Source organism: Nansenia antarctica (assembly GCF_963989245.1).
Source record: "Nansenia antarctica genome assembly, contig: SCAFFOLD_361, whole genome shotgun sequence".
Classification (NCBI taxonomy): Eukaryota; Metazoa; Chordata; class Actinopteri; order Argentiniformes; family Microstomatidae; genus Nansenia; species Nansenia antarctica.
This window is the reverse complement of record NW_027663219.1, coordinates 40,323-53,805: the sequence shown is the minus strand read 5'-3', so window position 1 is coordinate 53,805 and position 13,483 is coordinate 40,323. Positions and strand designations below refer to the sequence as shown.

The following is a 13,483-nucleotide window of genomic DNA, read 5'->3' as shown; positions in this document are numbered from 1 at the left end:
TTTTTGACTACGGACAGACACGGCTAGTTCTATGTTGAACACTCACGTTCGCAGAAAAATGTATCCATCAATTATATTGAATATTATATATGTAATACATATCCTGCTGAATTAATGCTGTGTTGTTTAATCCATTCATAGCAACACACTCAACGTTCGCTGTGTATGAGACCGATACGAGCGAGTGCAAGGTAAACTCGCTTTTCGATCACTAAGAATGTGTCACTAAAGTCACTAAAAACAACTTGAATAGCTACATAGCTTATTGAATCAAGAATGAATAAGTTGAATAAGACCGCTGATATGTGGTTGATGTGTGGTTGATGTGTGGTTGTCGTTACTGGCGAAATGTTGATGAATGTGCTCTGTCATTCATTATACCATTAAGTGAAGGGAGTGACCCGTTGCAGATAGATTGATTTAACTCATGACCATTTTTTACTGACAATGGTATGGTGAACTATTATGGAGTGTATGGTGAACTATTATGGAGTGTATGCTGAACTATTATGGAGTGTATGGTGAACTATTATGGAGTGTATGCTGAACTATTATGGAGTGTATGGTGAACTATTATGGAGTGTATGGTGAACTATTTTTTTTTACTGACAATGGAGTCACCACTATGGACTATGGAGTCACCACTATGGACTATGGAGTCACCACTATGGTCACCACTATGGTGAAAGATTATGATTGATGACAGGTAAGACAGATTTCATTTATAAAATATTGCTACTGCAGACTCGACAGTTAGATTGACATTCTTCCTCTTTTTGGCCTCAGATGGCGACCAAGAAGCACAGGGCCATGGGGTCCAGTGAGTGGCTGTCTCGCCTAAAGGCATTTGCCACCATTGGGGTATGGCCCTCTAATGTAGGGAACAAGCCAGCCCCCAGACAAAAGAGGTGGTATACCCTCTACCAGAAGGTAATGTTTGTCTGTGAAATACACCAACTTCAGAGTGAACACATAGGCTAGATTGTATATGCAAGGAAATTGAGCATTCCATTTGGTTACAGATTGAGAAATGTCCAGCGCAGGCACATGGCCAGACATTGCTGTTTGGTGGGCCACGGCGTTGCGTCTGTGGATTTCACTCCCAGAAGGTAATGAAATGTAACTATTTGTCATGCTGAAAAATGATCCCATTATCAGTCTCTCTTATTCTGGTAATTGATACTTGTTGTTTCTGTGTGTCTTCAGCAGTCATCCAGTGTTCCATCGGCACCCACGTCTGCCTCTGTGACTGCTGCTACTACGGTGCAGGGTCCAGCTCCACCTCCTGCCATGGCCCCTGCTGCTGCCACAGCCTCAGTCCCTGCCATGCCTGTGCAGAGTCCTCTCCGGCCTGGGCCTGCATTGACTGTCTCAATGGTGAATATGTCCATAACATTTTGCCATGTTATTCATTCATTTGATCCAAGCACTGTTTTGTCATAATTTTATTCTGCTGACCAATTAAATTTGCCATTCTTCTCTTCAGTTTAAACGTTTGCACAACCGATGCCCACCCCCTTTACCCCATCTTCATGTCCCGCCTGTCTGTATGCATCTTCGAGTGGGACCCCACGGATGTGGCTCTGTTGCGTCGGGCCAAGAGGGAGCAGCTGCGGCAGGAGGGTCTGCCAACTATCACAGACGCTATAGTAGACAGGCAAATCACCAAGGCTGACCTGGGGGCGTACTGCAGGCGGAGGACCCGTGGGGAGGAGGCCACCATCCGTATGTTGGACCACCTGCTGCAGGAGCTGATGGGAGACAAAGGGAGGGACCTTCTTGGTGTTCCTCTGCTTGACCGGGTGCGAATGGAACACATCTGGAGAGTCCAGAAGAGGCACGTGAAGTGCATACAGGACCTGCCAGGCGTGCCTCTCTACACAGAGAAGGGAACCACAACTAAGGGGGGCATCGTGCTTACTAAATACCGATGTGCACGAGGTTCCAACTCCCTGGAGTCCTTCCACCTCCACCTGAACAGGTTCATTCCAGGTGAGTTCAATTACATCATTGTTATTTTGAAATGTTCATATTGATTGCTTCTTTATTAGTGCTTTTGAAGAGACTGTGTGCAAATTAAAATAATAAGTTTATGCTATAATTCATTCATGCATTCTCTTTTATTTTCAGGGACCCAGGCCAACGGCCTCAACTTCCAGCTGTACTTGCTGGAAGGCCTGAACAGGTGGAATCAGGACCGGGCTGCTGCAGCTGTGACAGAGAAGCCGTCAGCTCTCCTCAGCTACTCTGGAAAGCTGGTGCATTGTGTAAACAGTGGTTGGTGTTGTTTCCACATTGGAGAAGAGGGGAAAAATGTTAAAGTCTTCCAAGTCTGCCCTGAATCTCTCCAAACCTATTCCGATGACATACCCTCTCCTTTCAACTTCTTGTCTGTATGCACCTTCCACCATTGCATACTGGCCAATCATATCCCTGTGATCGCTGCCAGCCTGCCACTCAGGATTGTGTCAAATCCAATCCCAGAATGACATGGTGGTGGCCCCTCAAGGGGCATCAGGGTCTTCCATTCATTCCTCTTTAAACAGTCTAAAATGAAGAACATATCAACAGTGAACCAATGAGACGTCGCCTGCCTGCCTGAGTACAAACTGATCAGGCCATCATTTGAGTCCACAGTTGACTGGCACAGACTGACCATCTGATCTGAGACTATTCAACTCATGAGACAATACTATGGACACACAAAGCAAACATAATGTGAACAAGCACTCTTGGTTCAGAGGGGAGAGATGCTGAGGCCCACAGTTAGCTGAACTGTCCCCCTCAGAGAGGCCTTGTGGAGTCTCATCTCGGACTGGATGACAACTTATTCAGAAGACTGTCACATGGAAGTGATCGGAGAGAATTCCTGTATCGGACTTGTTGTTTACAGAACGTTTTCCAAAGAAAATAAGAAGAATAACTTAATATAAGAATGAATATGAGATATGACGACCCTACGGTGATCTGAGGGAATAGCGTGTTTATTGTAACTATTAGTTTGAATTTTTCAAGGTCCCCCAGCAGTGTTTATGTAAGCAGGGGAACTGTGGTTTTGGGATCATATGTGAAAACAGATCTTTGAAGTAGCAGAGACAGCAACTTAGTGTTTTCAACTCCAGACCCAGTGTACCAACATACCATTCCACACCTGGAGGGTATTCCAACATCGCTAAAGGAAAATCTAGGCTTATTTTGATCAGTCTCACGAGACTGATCCAAAAATAAGCCTGGATTTTCCTTTAGCGAAGTTGGTGGAATACCCCCCTGGTGTTAATAAAGCCTGTCTGTTTGTGTAATTACCACCTTCTTAACCCTTCTGCACCGAAATGTGACGCCGCCGGCACAAATCCGCACACAACATTGAAATTACCGTAATTTCTAAACGGTTTGTGCAATCGAAAAAATTCCAACTGTCCCTGAAAGCTGAGATGTTGCACTTCAACCAACATATAGGGTATTACGGTAAAATGTGACGTGACGACATTCTCAGAGTCCATACACACAGTGAAGGCGGAGGAGGCGTTTTACAAAATGGAGGAGGTTTTACAAAATGTTTGCTATCGTAAAAATTGTTCCCTAACCTATTCTGAAGCTTTGGAAACGATGAAATAGTCTTTGCTATCTCTCGAGGGTAAACAAGTATTATTATTATTATTAAAAATGTCTCGGAAATCATTGAGGGTGTCAAAACCTCCATCTCGATTTATCCAGGACGACAGCGAACACGGGGACGTGATTTCGTCAGAGTGAGTTTTTTTTGTTTGTTTGTTTGTTGTAGCCTAACACATTTGTAGCCTAACTTTTTGGGTAACTCGCATAATATTTTCCTTCGGGATGAATGAGACTCAAGCTATAATCTTATGTTATATTATCTACATTACTTTTAGCATGCCTTCTGAGGGGAGGAATGGAAGTATTGAGAGGGGAGAGAGTGCACACGGTGCCGGCGGTGACAGCTTCAGAAGCCGGTCACCAATCAGAGCAACCGGTTGGAAAACGGAGGCAGACCCTGACATTGCCCCCAAACCACCACGGTTTGCTCCCAAAAGGAGCCCCGGAGTTCAGCCCCCCTCAACACTGGGAATCCATCCCCAGGCGAAATATTTTTACAGTTCTTTGATGAGGAGATAATGAGAGTGCTGTGTAACAACACAAACAGCAAAGCAGCAACGAATAAAGAGAATGGCAAAACATTTGTGTGGAGAGAGTTGACCCCTGCAGACATGAAGCAGTACCTGGGCATCATGCTTTACATGGCGGTGCTGCACCTGCCCAAGGTGAGAGATTTTTGGAGGAAAGAAACCATCTTTCATGTGCCGTTTCCAGCCACCATGATGCCCAGAGACCGCTTCATGGCAATTTCTGCCAATCTCCACATGAGCGATCCAACTGAAGATGTGGAGAATGACAGAAAAAGGGGCACTGATGAATATGACCTCCTCCACCGGGTCAGGCCACTGTATGGCATGATCAGGAACCGCTGCATGGCCATTTACCATCCCAGGCAACACATCTCTGTCGATGAGAGGATGGTCGCCACCAAGGCCCGGTTGTCCATAAAACAGTACATGAGGGCAAAGCCCACCAAGTGGGGGCTGAAGTTTTTTGTTCTTGCTGATGTAAATGGCTATACCATCGACTACAGGCTCTACACCGGCAAGTCCAAGTTTGCCACTGGGAAGGGTCTGTCGTTTGATGTTGTGGCTGACCTGGTGAACAAGAACTTCCTGGGCTCTGGTTATCACATATATTGTGATAACTACTACACCAGCCCAGCCCTCTTCAGACACCTCGGCCAGCAGGGATTTGGGGCATGTGGAACCTACCGGCAGGGTAGAGTTGGCACTCCATCCTCTCAGGAGAATGCTGTGTGTAAAAGGTAATAACAGTAATAATACTATCTAGACAGAATAATAATAGTAATAATACATTTGATTTTATTTGTAATGCACTTTTTGTTTGAAACACCTCAAAGGTCACCACGAGGAACCATCCGGTGGATCAGGGATGGTAACCTGCTCTTTGTAAAGTGGATGGACACGAGAGAGGTGTCCATGTGCACCAATGTCCATCCAGTCTACACTGGCGAGACGGTACTGCGCTGGCAGAAGACAGGTATTGACATAATGCTGTAATGTAACCTTTTTGTCAGTTGATGAATAAATGACAGGAGCAAAACACATTGAATTACCATTGTGACAATGTACAGCCTCATTTTCTCTCCTATCTATCTAGCTGATGGACAAAATGAGAGGGTCCCCAGGCCCACAGCTGTCGGGGAGTATAATAAGTACATGGGGGGTGTTGATACATCTGACCAGATGCTGGGGACAAACTCTGTCCACCGCAAAACCAGGCGGTGGCCTATTACTGTGTTCCAGCACTTTGTGGACATTAGTATGACAAACAGCTACATAGTCCACAAGGAGCTATGTAAAAGCAAGCAGGAGGTATGTAATTGTACTCTTCTGTATTTTGCACTGTCCTGTCTTGTCCTTGCACCTTTTGTATGCTTGTCTACTTATTGTTATGCACCAACATTCCAAAGCAAATTACATGTGTGTGAAAACCCCCGGCAAGAGTAAATCTGATTCTGATTTTGTTTCAGGGACACATGACACGCCAGGACTTCCAGGAGCAGCTGACTGCCCAGCTCCTGGGAGTGCCACTGCATGGCAGGACGAAGAGGATCCCCAGCCAGGGCCATTTCCCTGTCCCTGTGAGCGACGGTCAGGGGAAGGGCAAGACCGTGAGAGCCACCCTGGGGAGAAAGAGGTGCACTCTGTGCAAAAGAAACACTCCTTGGAGATGTAGAGAGTGTGGTGTGGGCCTCTGCCTTCAACTCGACAGGAACTGTTTCACTCTGTACCACGACTGAGTACAGTAGGCCTGTCTGTATATAGTTAGTTAGTTAGTCCTCTTCACCCCGTTGAGGGGCATAGGGCGTCCACCAGAGCTCTCCATCTCACTCTCTTTTAGGCCTGGGCCTTTGTTTTTGTTGACTAACACCTGGATCTTGCTTGTGAGGCATAGCTTGTGTATATAGTCTGTTCTTAATTATTTGTATAATAGTCTGTTCTAAATCATTTGTATATAGTCTGTTCTTAATTATTTGTATATAGTCTGTTCTAAATTATTTGTATATAGTCTGTTCTTAATTATTTGTATATAGTCTGTTCTAAATCATTTGTATATAGTCTGTTCTTAATTATTTGTATATAGTCTGTTCTAAATTATTTGTATATAGTCTGTTCTTAATTATTTGTATAGTCAATTTAATTTAACTAAAAACCCTCTAAAATCAATTCCGTTTTTGTGTTTTTCTTCCCTCAAAACATTTCAGTAATGTCAGATATTGAAAGCTGAAGTAATCCTGACAAAAGGAGCAAAGGCATTTACTCACAGGACATTATCTGATATTTCTACAGCCAAAACAATACAAAATACTTTTATTCTTGACTAAAAACCTATAAAACCCAATTCCAATTTTCTTTTTCCTCCATGTCACTAATCACTAGAATGGTCATTACTCTTGAACAATATAAGATATTTCTAACCTGTCTTCTATTCTGAATTGCCAACAGAATTGTGCATGCCTCATACCCTCTAACTTTCCTTCAAGCTTGTAAGTAAAATGGTTTAAAATGCAGTTTTCTGATGGAGTATGGCAGCCGGAGAAGATTTTTGTAAAGATTGCTGTGTGAAATCTGCTGGATAAAGGATAGTTATTCTCAAATAATAAAATAAACATTGATACCATTTAAAAGTACTAGCTCTTCTCTTTAAAATGGTCATATCATTTTTGGCTCTGTGATGTAATATGAAAACACCAAAAATGTTCTTGTATCGGAATGCCATATTCCGGAATATGAACATATGAAAATATGAATATAAAATTAGGTCTAAAAGGGAGGCCCAACGTTTGTATGTTAGAGGAGGTTAAAAGAGTGTGTGTGTGTGTGTGTGTGTGTGTGCCTGGGAGAGAGAGCATTGTCTGAGAATTAATGACAATGTGAACTTGTGTTTGGGGCAGATGTGTTCATGATCATCCTGACACTCCTGCCAACACGGGTACCTAGATTTTACTCACTAGGTTTTTACTTATAGAAATATTTCTCTTTCTGTTACCTGTGTCTGTGCTCTGGAGTCATGGCACTGAAAGGCAGCACATTATCAAAAACATGTTTTATGTAATGTAACAACAAGATCAAATAAGCACTAGCCTATAGTATGTGTTCACATACATACATATGCACACCACTTTGTATATATGTGCAAGATATTGAATGTTGAATACACTGAATGAAATTGTTTTAAATGCAATGTCAATATTAATGACTTTTATCTATTTCAACAAAGCATCTTCTATCTCTTGCCATACAGCTGCAAACCTCTTCTTTACTCGAATCTATCTATCTGTCTGTCTGTCTGTCTGTCTGGCACAGTGACTAGTAAGCTACTGCTAGTCATCTGGCCATCTCTCTATCATTCCAGCTATCTATCAAAATGTCATCTAAATATTGTACATTTGTTGATAGCCCTTGAGCCCTGGGTAGCTTTAGCCCAGTGACTTTGTATTGATCCCGAGGTTCACACTGTACATGAGATTAGGTAGGGGTTTGGGAGAAATCCAGTCTGGAACAGATGTATTATGAGATCAATATGATTCAGTTGAGTATTGCACTATGGCAGATGCACTATTGCTCTTACAATATGTACAGAGTTGGTATCAAATACAATCTGTTAGATGATGGTCATTTTGCTCTCATTTTGAATTCAGGAAGTAGAGAAAAAGAGAAGCATCTTACCCCGTATTTTTAAAACACAATCTTTTTGAATGAACAAATAATTTAAATTAATTAACTTAGCCCTGTAGATGAATAAAAAAGGGTTATAAAAATAAAATCTAAAAGTGAAATCAACATTTCTCCTGTGTCCCCTACAATGTGTATGTGTCATTGCTTTCTGACAAAATGGTATCACTCCTGTTTAGAAAAGGTGTACTTCTTTTACTGTGATGCCAGTGCTGCTACATCTTTGGACAAAATAATCTGATATCTGATATACTGGATATCAAGATGGGTATAATAATTACGATTCTAATAATATTACTGAACACCTAATAGTTCTTATTTTTTAAGAAAGAGGCAAGAACAAAGCTATACTAAAAGAATATGTCACTTTATTCCACATTTGCATCAGTTGTTTACTTGACAATAAATATGTGGATTGTTTTCCTCGTGCTGAACCCAAAACAGACACCTCAAATGGGGCACCATTCAACACATCAAAGAAATTGAAGTAAAAAAGTTGTAGATCACTGACCTTCTGTCAGGGCTAAGGCACAAAGGCATCTCAAATGTCATATGCATGTAAGTGGCACAATAATAGTCACATTAACAATTATAACACACCTTTCCTTATTTTAGAGATGAAACAGCCATTCTAGTATTATGTTACAGTAATTCCACCATGGACAGCCCTGACCACCCTTTTGTCCTGGGTGAGAGGTATTGTGTGCATTAAGCTATGTTGCTGAGGCCACGTTGTTGCTGAGGCCAATTGAAAACAACAAACATAAATGAATTGAACACTAAAAACTCTTTATTTTTTTTCTAAATAATCAGCTAGAGCTTTGGACATAAGAATTCTAAGGACATTGTCTCTCAGGTCACTGTAACTAATAGAACTAAAGAACATTTATTAAAAATGAATATGTAATCCCTTAGAATTATGATTTTAGATTTCAATAATCTAATGTCTTAAATTACATGACATGTAGGCTATCACAATTTCCTATAAATAGCCTACAACTATGTATAATATGTAGACAACACATTAAGTAGCCTTACAATTCAGGAGACATTATAAACAATATAATCTTATGATAAAAACAAAAAATAATGTATTTATAACTTAGATTAGCCTAATGGTTTGTAAAGCAATGCATTTTAGCATTACAAATAAAATGTGTATCTCACAGCAGCGCACACATACATAGACAAGGATATAACTCCCACATACCAGCACATATATGAGCTAAGATTGTATCCAGTCTGTTGTAGTCATCTTCTAGGGACCGGGGTTGGTGGTATACAAAGATTCGTACTGGTGTCCGATAAAGAGTCCGGTAAAGAGTTGGTCCAACTAATGATGAAGTGCAGAGGGAGACTGGCCCTGGTCTGGGTCTCTGTCACAAGAGAGGACAAACTGACTCCTGCAGTTTAACATGGCATGGGCACCATCATCTCAATGTTCACCTGCAAATATGCAGAATATATCACCAAAGACAATTTACATACATACACATTGCTATTGAGGAACGCTGAATGGTTTGTACCTCTGTGAGCTCAGGGAACTCTGCAGCTGGGGAGGGAGCAGACTGCAGTGCCACTGATCCCCTGGGACTGAGGTCAGAGGCAGGGACCCAGGTCTGGTGGTTCCCTGCCCCGCTTGAACCTTCCTTCACGTTGGGGACATTGCTGGAGACCTGGCTGTCTTTTTTGTGTGACATCGTGAAAAACTGCAATGTGAAATAAAGTATTAATTACAAATTGAAACCAAAATGAGGCTACGTCGAGTCGGCTACCCACTCAATATATTAACCACCTCTTTAGCTAGCAATACATTCCGACATCACATACACGTGAGAAATCACTTGAGAAAACGGCAAATCAAAATGCAGTCAAACAGTAACAACATTTTTTTTCCTAAAATGGTGTTGTGTTGCACTTCCTATTGTTAAATATGGTATAGATACATCTAAATAAAAAATACAGGCATTCATACCTATAACCGCCACAGCTTCAAATGACCCACATATAAAAACCGTTATAACCGGTCCCTCATGTTTATGTCGTTGCCTAGCAATAGGCTAGGTGCACGATCTCCACTACTTCCTGTAGTCCTATAGTGCTTATAGGCATGTTGAAGAGAGATAGACAGCTCCGGAGGGATATAAAGAAAGACTGAAATACAATCATAAACAATAGTTCCCTTTAAATCTTGAATTAAACTCATTTTCTCGGCTGGTAACAACATCGTTAATTTTATGACGAGCCACTTAAACTTCGCATGAATTACAGTAGGTAACGTTTTTCCAGTGCGGCTCACATGCCTGTAATAACTCCGCATAACCAGTAGGTAATGTAAGTAAGCAAGTTGAATACTCGACGTCGAGCTACGATCGTTTCCACGGTCAAATTGACTCACGTTGAAATGGTATAAATCACTACGTTGACGTGGTTTTCTATGTACGACACGGGTAAGATCAACATTTGATCTAAGCACGTTCTATGAATGAGGCCCCTGGTCTTACCTGAAGACCACTCACTCCGCTTATCATCCTGTGGACGACAACACCACATCACATCTTAATATTATTACTAGTACTTTAAAAAAATCTATATCAATTCAACACATTGGGGTTGAGTTCATTCAAAGTAGAGGAGGGATCGAGCTGTCAGTCAGAGGTGGAGAGTTACTAGTCTGTGACAGACAGGAAGCCCATATCCGCGATCAGATCCTCCTCCCTCCTCTCCTTGGTACCGAGCCACCGCTGGTCAGTCCAGCTCTCACGTCGTCTCCTCCGTGCTGGCCCCAACTCTTCCTCTACCTTCCTCTTCCTCTCCTGTGACGCCAGGGTCTCTTCTGTTCTCTGGTTCTCAAGGTCTCTCTGTGTGCCCTGCTGTGGACACACTCTGCCCTGCCGATCAGAAGATCCCTGTAGTGGCACGCCCCTTGCCACCCTCGCATCCTCTGATACGGATCTGTCCCGAATGAGGGACATGGTGTGCCGGTGCCTCCAAAAGGTTGATGTAGTTGCCTCCTCTGTAGCCGTCTTAAGAGGCAGGGGGGCGGCCGCCTGCGCTGGCGTGTACCGGTACCGGATAAAACCCAAACGATACCCAACCCTATTCCTCACACATGACTGTAGAGCAGGGACGTTCTGTCCTTGTGATGGCAAGGTATTGCAGCGTTTTTTGTTTTGATGAGCTCATATCAAGGTTGAGGCTCTGGGGTGTAGGAGGGGGAGAGCTCCTATGGCAGCTTGACCCAACAGACTCAGCAGGATTAGTTGCTTGTCATGGTAAAATACAGCAATGCATCATGGAAAAAAGGTTAATATTTTAAACGTTGGTCTTTGAGATTAAGATTTCAAATACATTATCAATGCACCTAGACATTGTATGTGGGAATTATTGTTTTTGCATTGAAGATGATGTGGAAATTTTATTTCCATGTTTGTTTTTTTTGCAAACATTAATTTGTCCATGAAATGCACATTTTGGAAAGCAGTTTAGGATTTTGATCGACTCCTATCATGGATTTAATGTAATGTCACTAACTTCTAAGCATTCCAATGTTCTCAGGCTACTCTTAGTCACCTTAGGTGGATACAAGATAATTAAATAACATGCAGGCCTACTTGGGGATGAGTCAATTGTCTACAGTGGGCCTGTTCATGTTCTTCACTGTATGGATATTGCAATCATTGGACTTATCGGGAATGTTACCCTTATGAAGACGTACATTACTGTGAAGTCAATGCGGACGGTGGTCAACCTCGCGCTATACGTGCAACGAATATGAATGTAAAAAGTAAATATATTTGCATGAATATCAATATGAACAGTAAATATATATGTATATAGTGTGATGCGTACAGGACATGGACGAATACGATATGTGCAGTGTGCACGTATCCTTTGTGTGCACTCCTTCATAATAGCCTACGAGAGGCAATATTTCTTATGTCGGTGGAAATGGTATCCATTTCAAAGCGTTTCTCCTCTTTCACCCTTCTGCCAGCGGAGTCGCAGTTGCTCATTTCTGTCTGATGATGCATTGGTAACGTTAGCTACCTTAGCTAGTACCTGGTGGTAACGTTAGCTACCTTAGCTAGCACCTGGTGGTAAGGTTAGCTACCTTAGCTAGCTAGCACCTGGTGGTAACGTTAGCTACCTTAGCTAGCACCTGGTGGTAACGTTAGCTACCTTAGTTAGCTAGCACCTGGTGGTAACATTAGCTACCGTAGCTAGCTAGCACCTGGTGGTAACGTTAGCTACCTTAGTTAGCTAGCACCTGGTGGTAACGTTAGCTACCTTAGTTAGCTAGCACCTGGTGGTAACGTTAGCTACCGTAGCTAGCTAGCACGTGGTGGTAACGTTAGCTACCTTAGCTAGCTAGCACCTGGTGGTAAAGTTAGCTACCGTAGCTAGCTAGCACCTGGTGCTAACGTTAGCTACCGTAGCTAGCTAGCACCTGGTGGTAACGTTAGCTACCTTAGTTAGCTAGCACCTGGTGGTAACGTTAGCTACCTTAGTTAGCTAGCACCTGGTGGTAACGTTAGCTACCGTAGCTGGCTAGCACCTGGTGGTAACATTAGCTACCGTAGCTGGCTAGCACCTGGTGGTAACATTAGCTACCGTAGCTAGCTAGCACCTGGTGGTAACGTTAGCTACCGTAGCTAGCTAGCACCTGGTGGTACGTTAGTGTAAGAGTCTCTAGGCACAGAGGGAGGTCGACACAAAGGAACAGCTGTACAAACGTGTTTGTTAATGTACAGCATGGCTCAGCACCGTCACTGACGGGCTAACCCACACACACTGCACCGTCACTGACGGGCTAACACACACACACACACACACTGCACCGTCACTGACGGGCTAACACACACTGCACCGTCACTGACGGGCTAACACACACACTGCACCGTCACTGACGGGCTAACACACACACACTGCACCGCCACTGACGGGCTGAGCGAGACGTTCAAAATAATCAAGAATAAATACTAAGTGCAGCGCGCGGCCGTCACTGCCGCTCAAACTTTCCATACAGTGTGTGTGTGTTGTGGTCGCTCGTATCTGTGGACTGTTTAGCTCTAGCCACCCGCACAGTTGTTGTCAGCTCCAGTGAGAAGCGAGAAAATGCTTTTGAATGCCGTGTGTACGTGTTATATAGGCGGAGGGTCCCGTCCCTCGTGACACAAGCGTCGCCTGGGCCAGCCAATGGGCTGGCGCAGTGTAATTCAGTTTCTGATGAGGTCACGCAGGGGGCGTTCCCATAGTGAGATACCAAACGAATACTATGAAAGAGAACTGAAGGCACTACAACTAGAAATCAGACAGTAACTATTTTTTTTTCTACAATGCTGAATGCTGCTGTTTAAATTGTTTTAACTTGAAACCAGTTGGTCACTGAGTAGTGAGTAACAGTGAGTACTGTTTTTGTTTCTTGAATAAAGGCTGGCAGTCTTTAATAGCCAAATGTTGTGGACTATACTGGGGAAGTATTTGTTATTATTCAGGAGTAAAACAATAAATACAAATATTGGATTGATATCCATCAATTTACTTACTTTATTTTTTTGTGAGGGGGGGACGGGACGCGACGGGACTTTCAGACACTCATTTATGGTGCCTACATAAAATGTGGGAATATTGTTTTGTTCTTAAAAAAACCGATACTGTAGTAT

General features: G+C 42.8%; 1 protein-coding gene across 1 annotated transcript; it reads left to right on the top strand.

Moving 5' to 3' along the window:
• Nucleotides 1–5,298: 5,298 nt before the first annotated feature.
• On the top strand, nucleotides 5,299–6,251 carry LOC308175210 (uncharacterized protein). The gene is made up of 2 exons (XM_080550927.1): nucleotides 5,299–5,453; nucleotides 5,612–6,251. The coding sequence occupies exons 1-2, from the start codon at nucleotides 5,325–5,327 to the stop codon at nucleotides 5,879–5,881; spliced, it is 399 nt and encodes a 132-aa protein (XP_080407053.1). The 5' UTR covers nucleotides 5,299–5,324; the 3' UTR covers nucleotides 5,882–6,251.
• Nucleotides 6,252–13,483: the final 7,232 nt, after the last annotated feature.

Coding starts and splice junctions, on each gene's coding strand:
- LOC308175210 (XM_080550927.1), top strand. CDS start 5,325: ATGCTGGGGACAAACTCTGTCCACCGCAAAACCAGGCGGTGGCCTATT. Junction 5,454..5,611: donor TATGTAAAAGCAAGCAGGAG/GTATGTAATTGT, acceptor ATTTTGTTTCAG/GGACACATGACACGCCAGGA.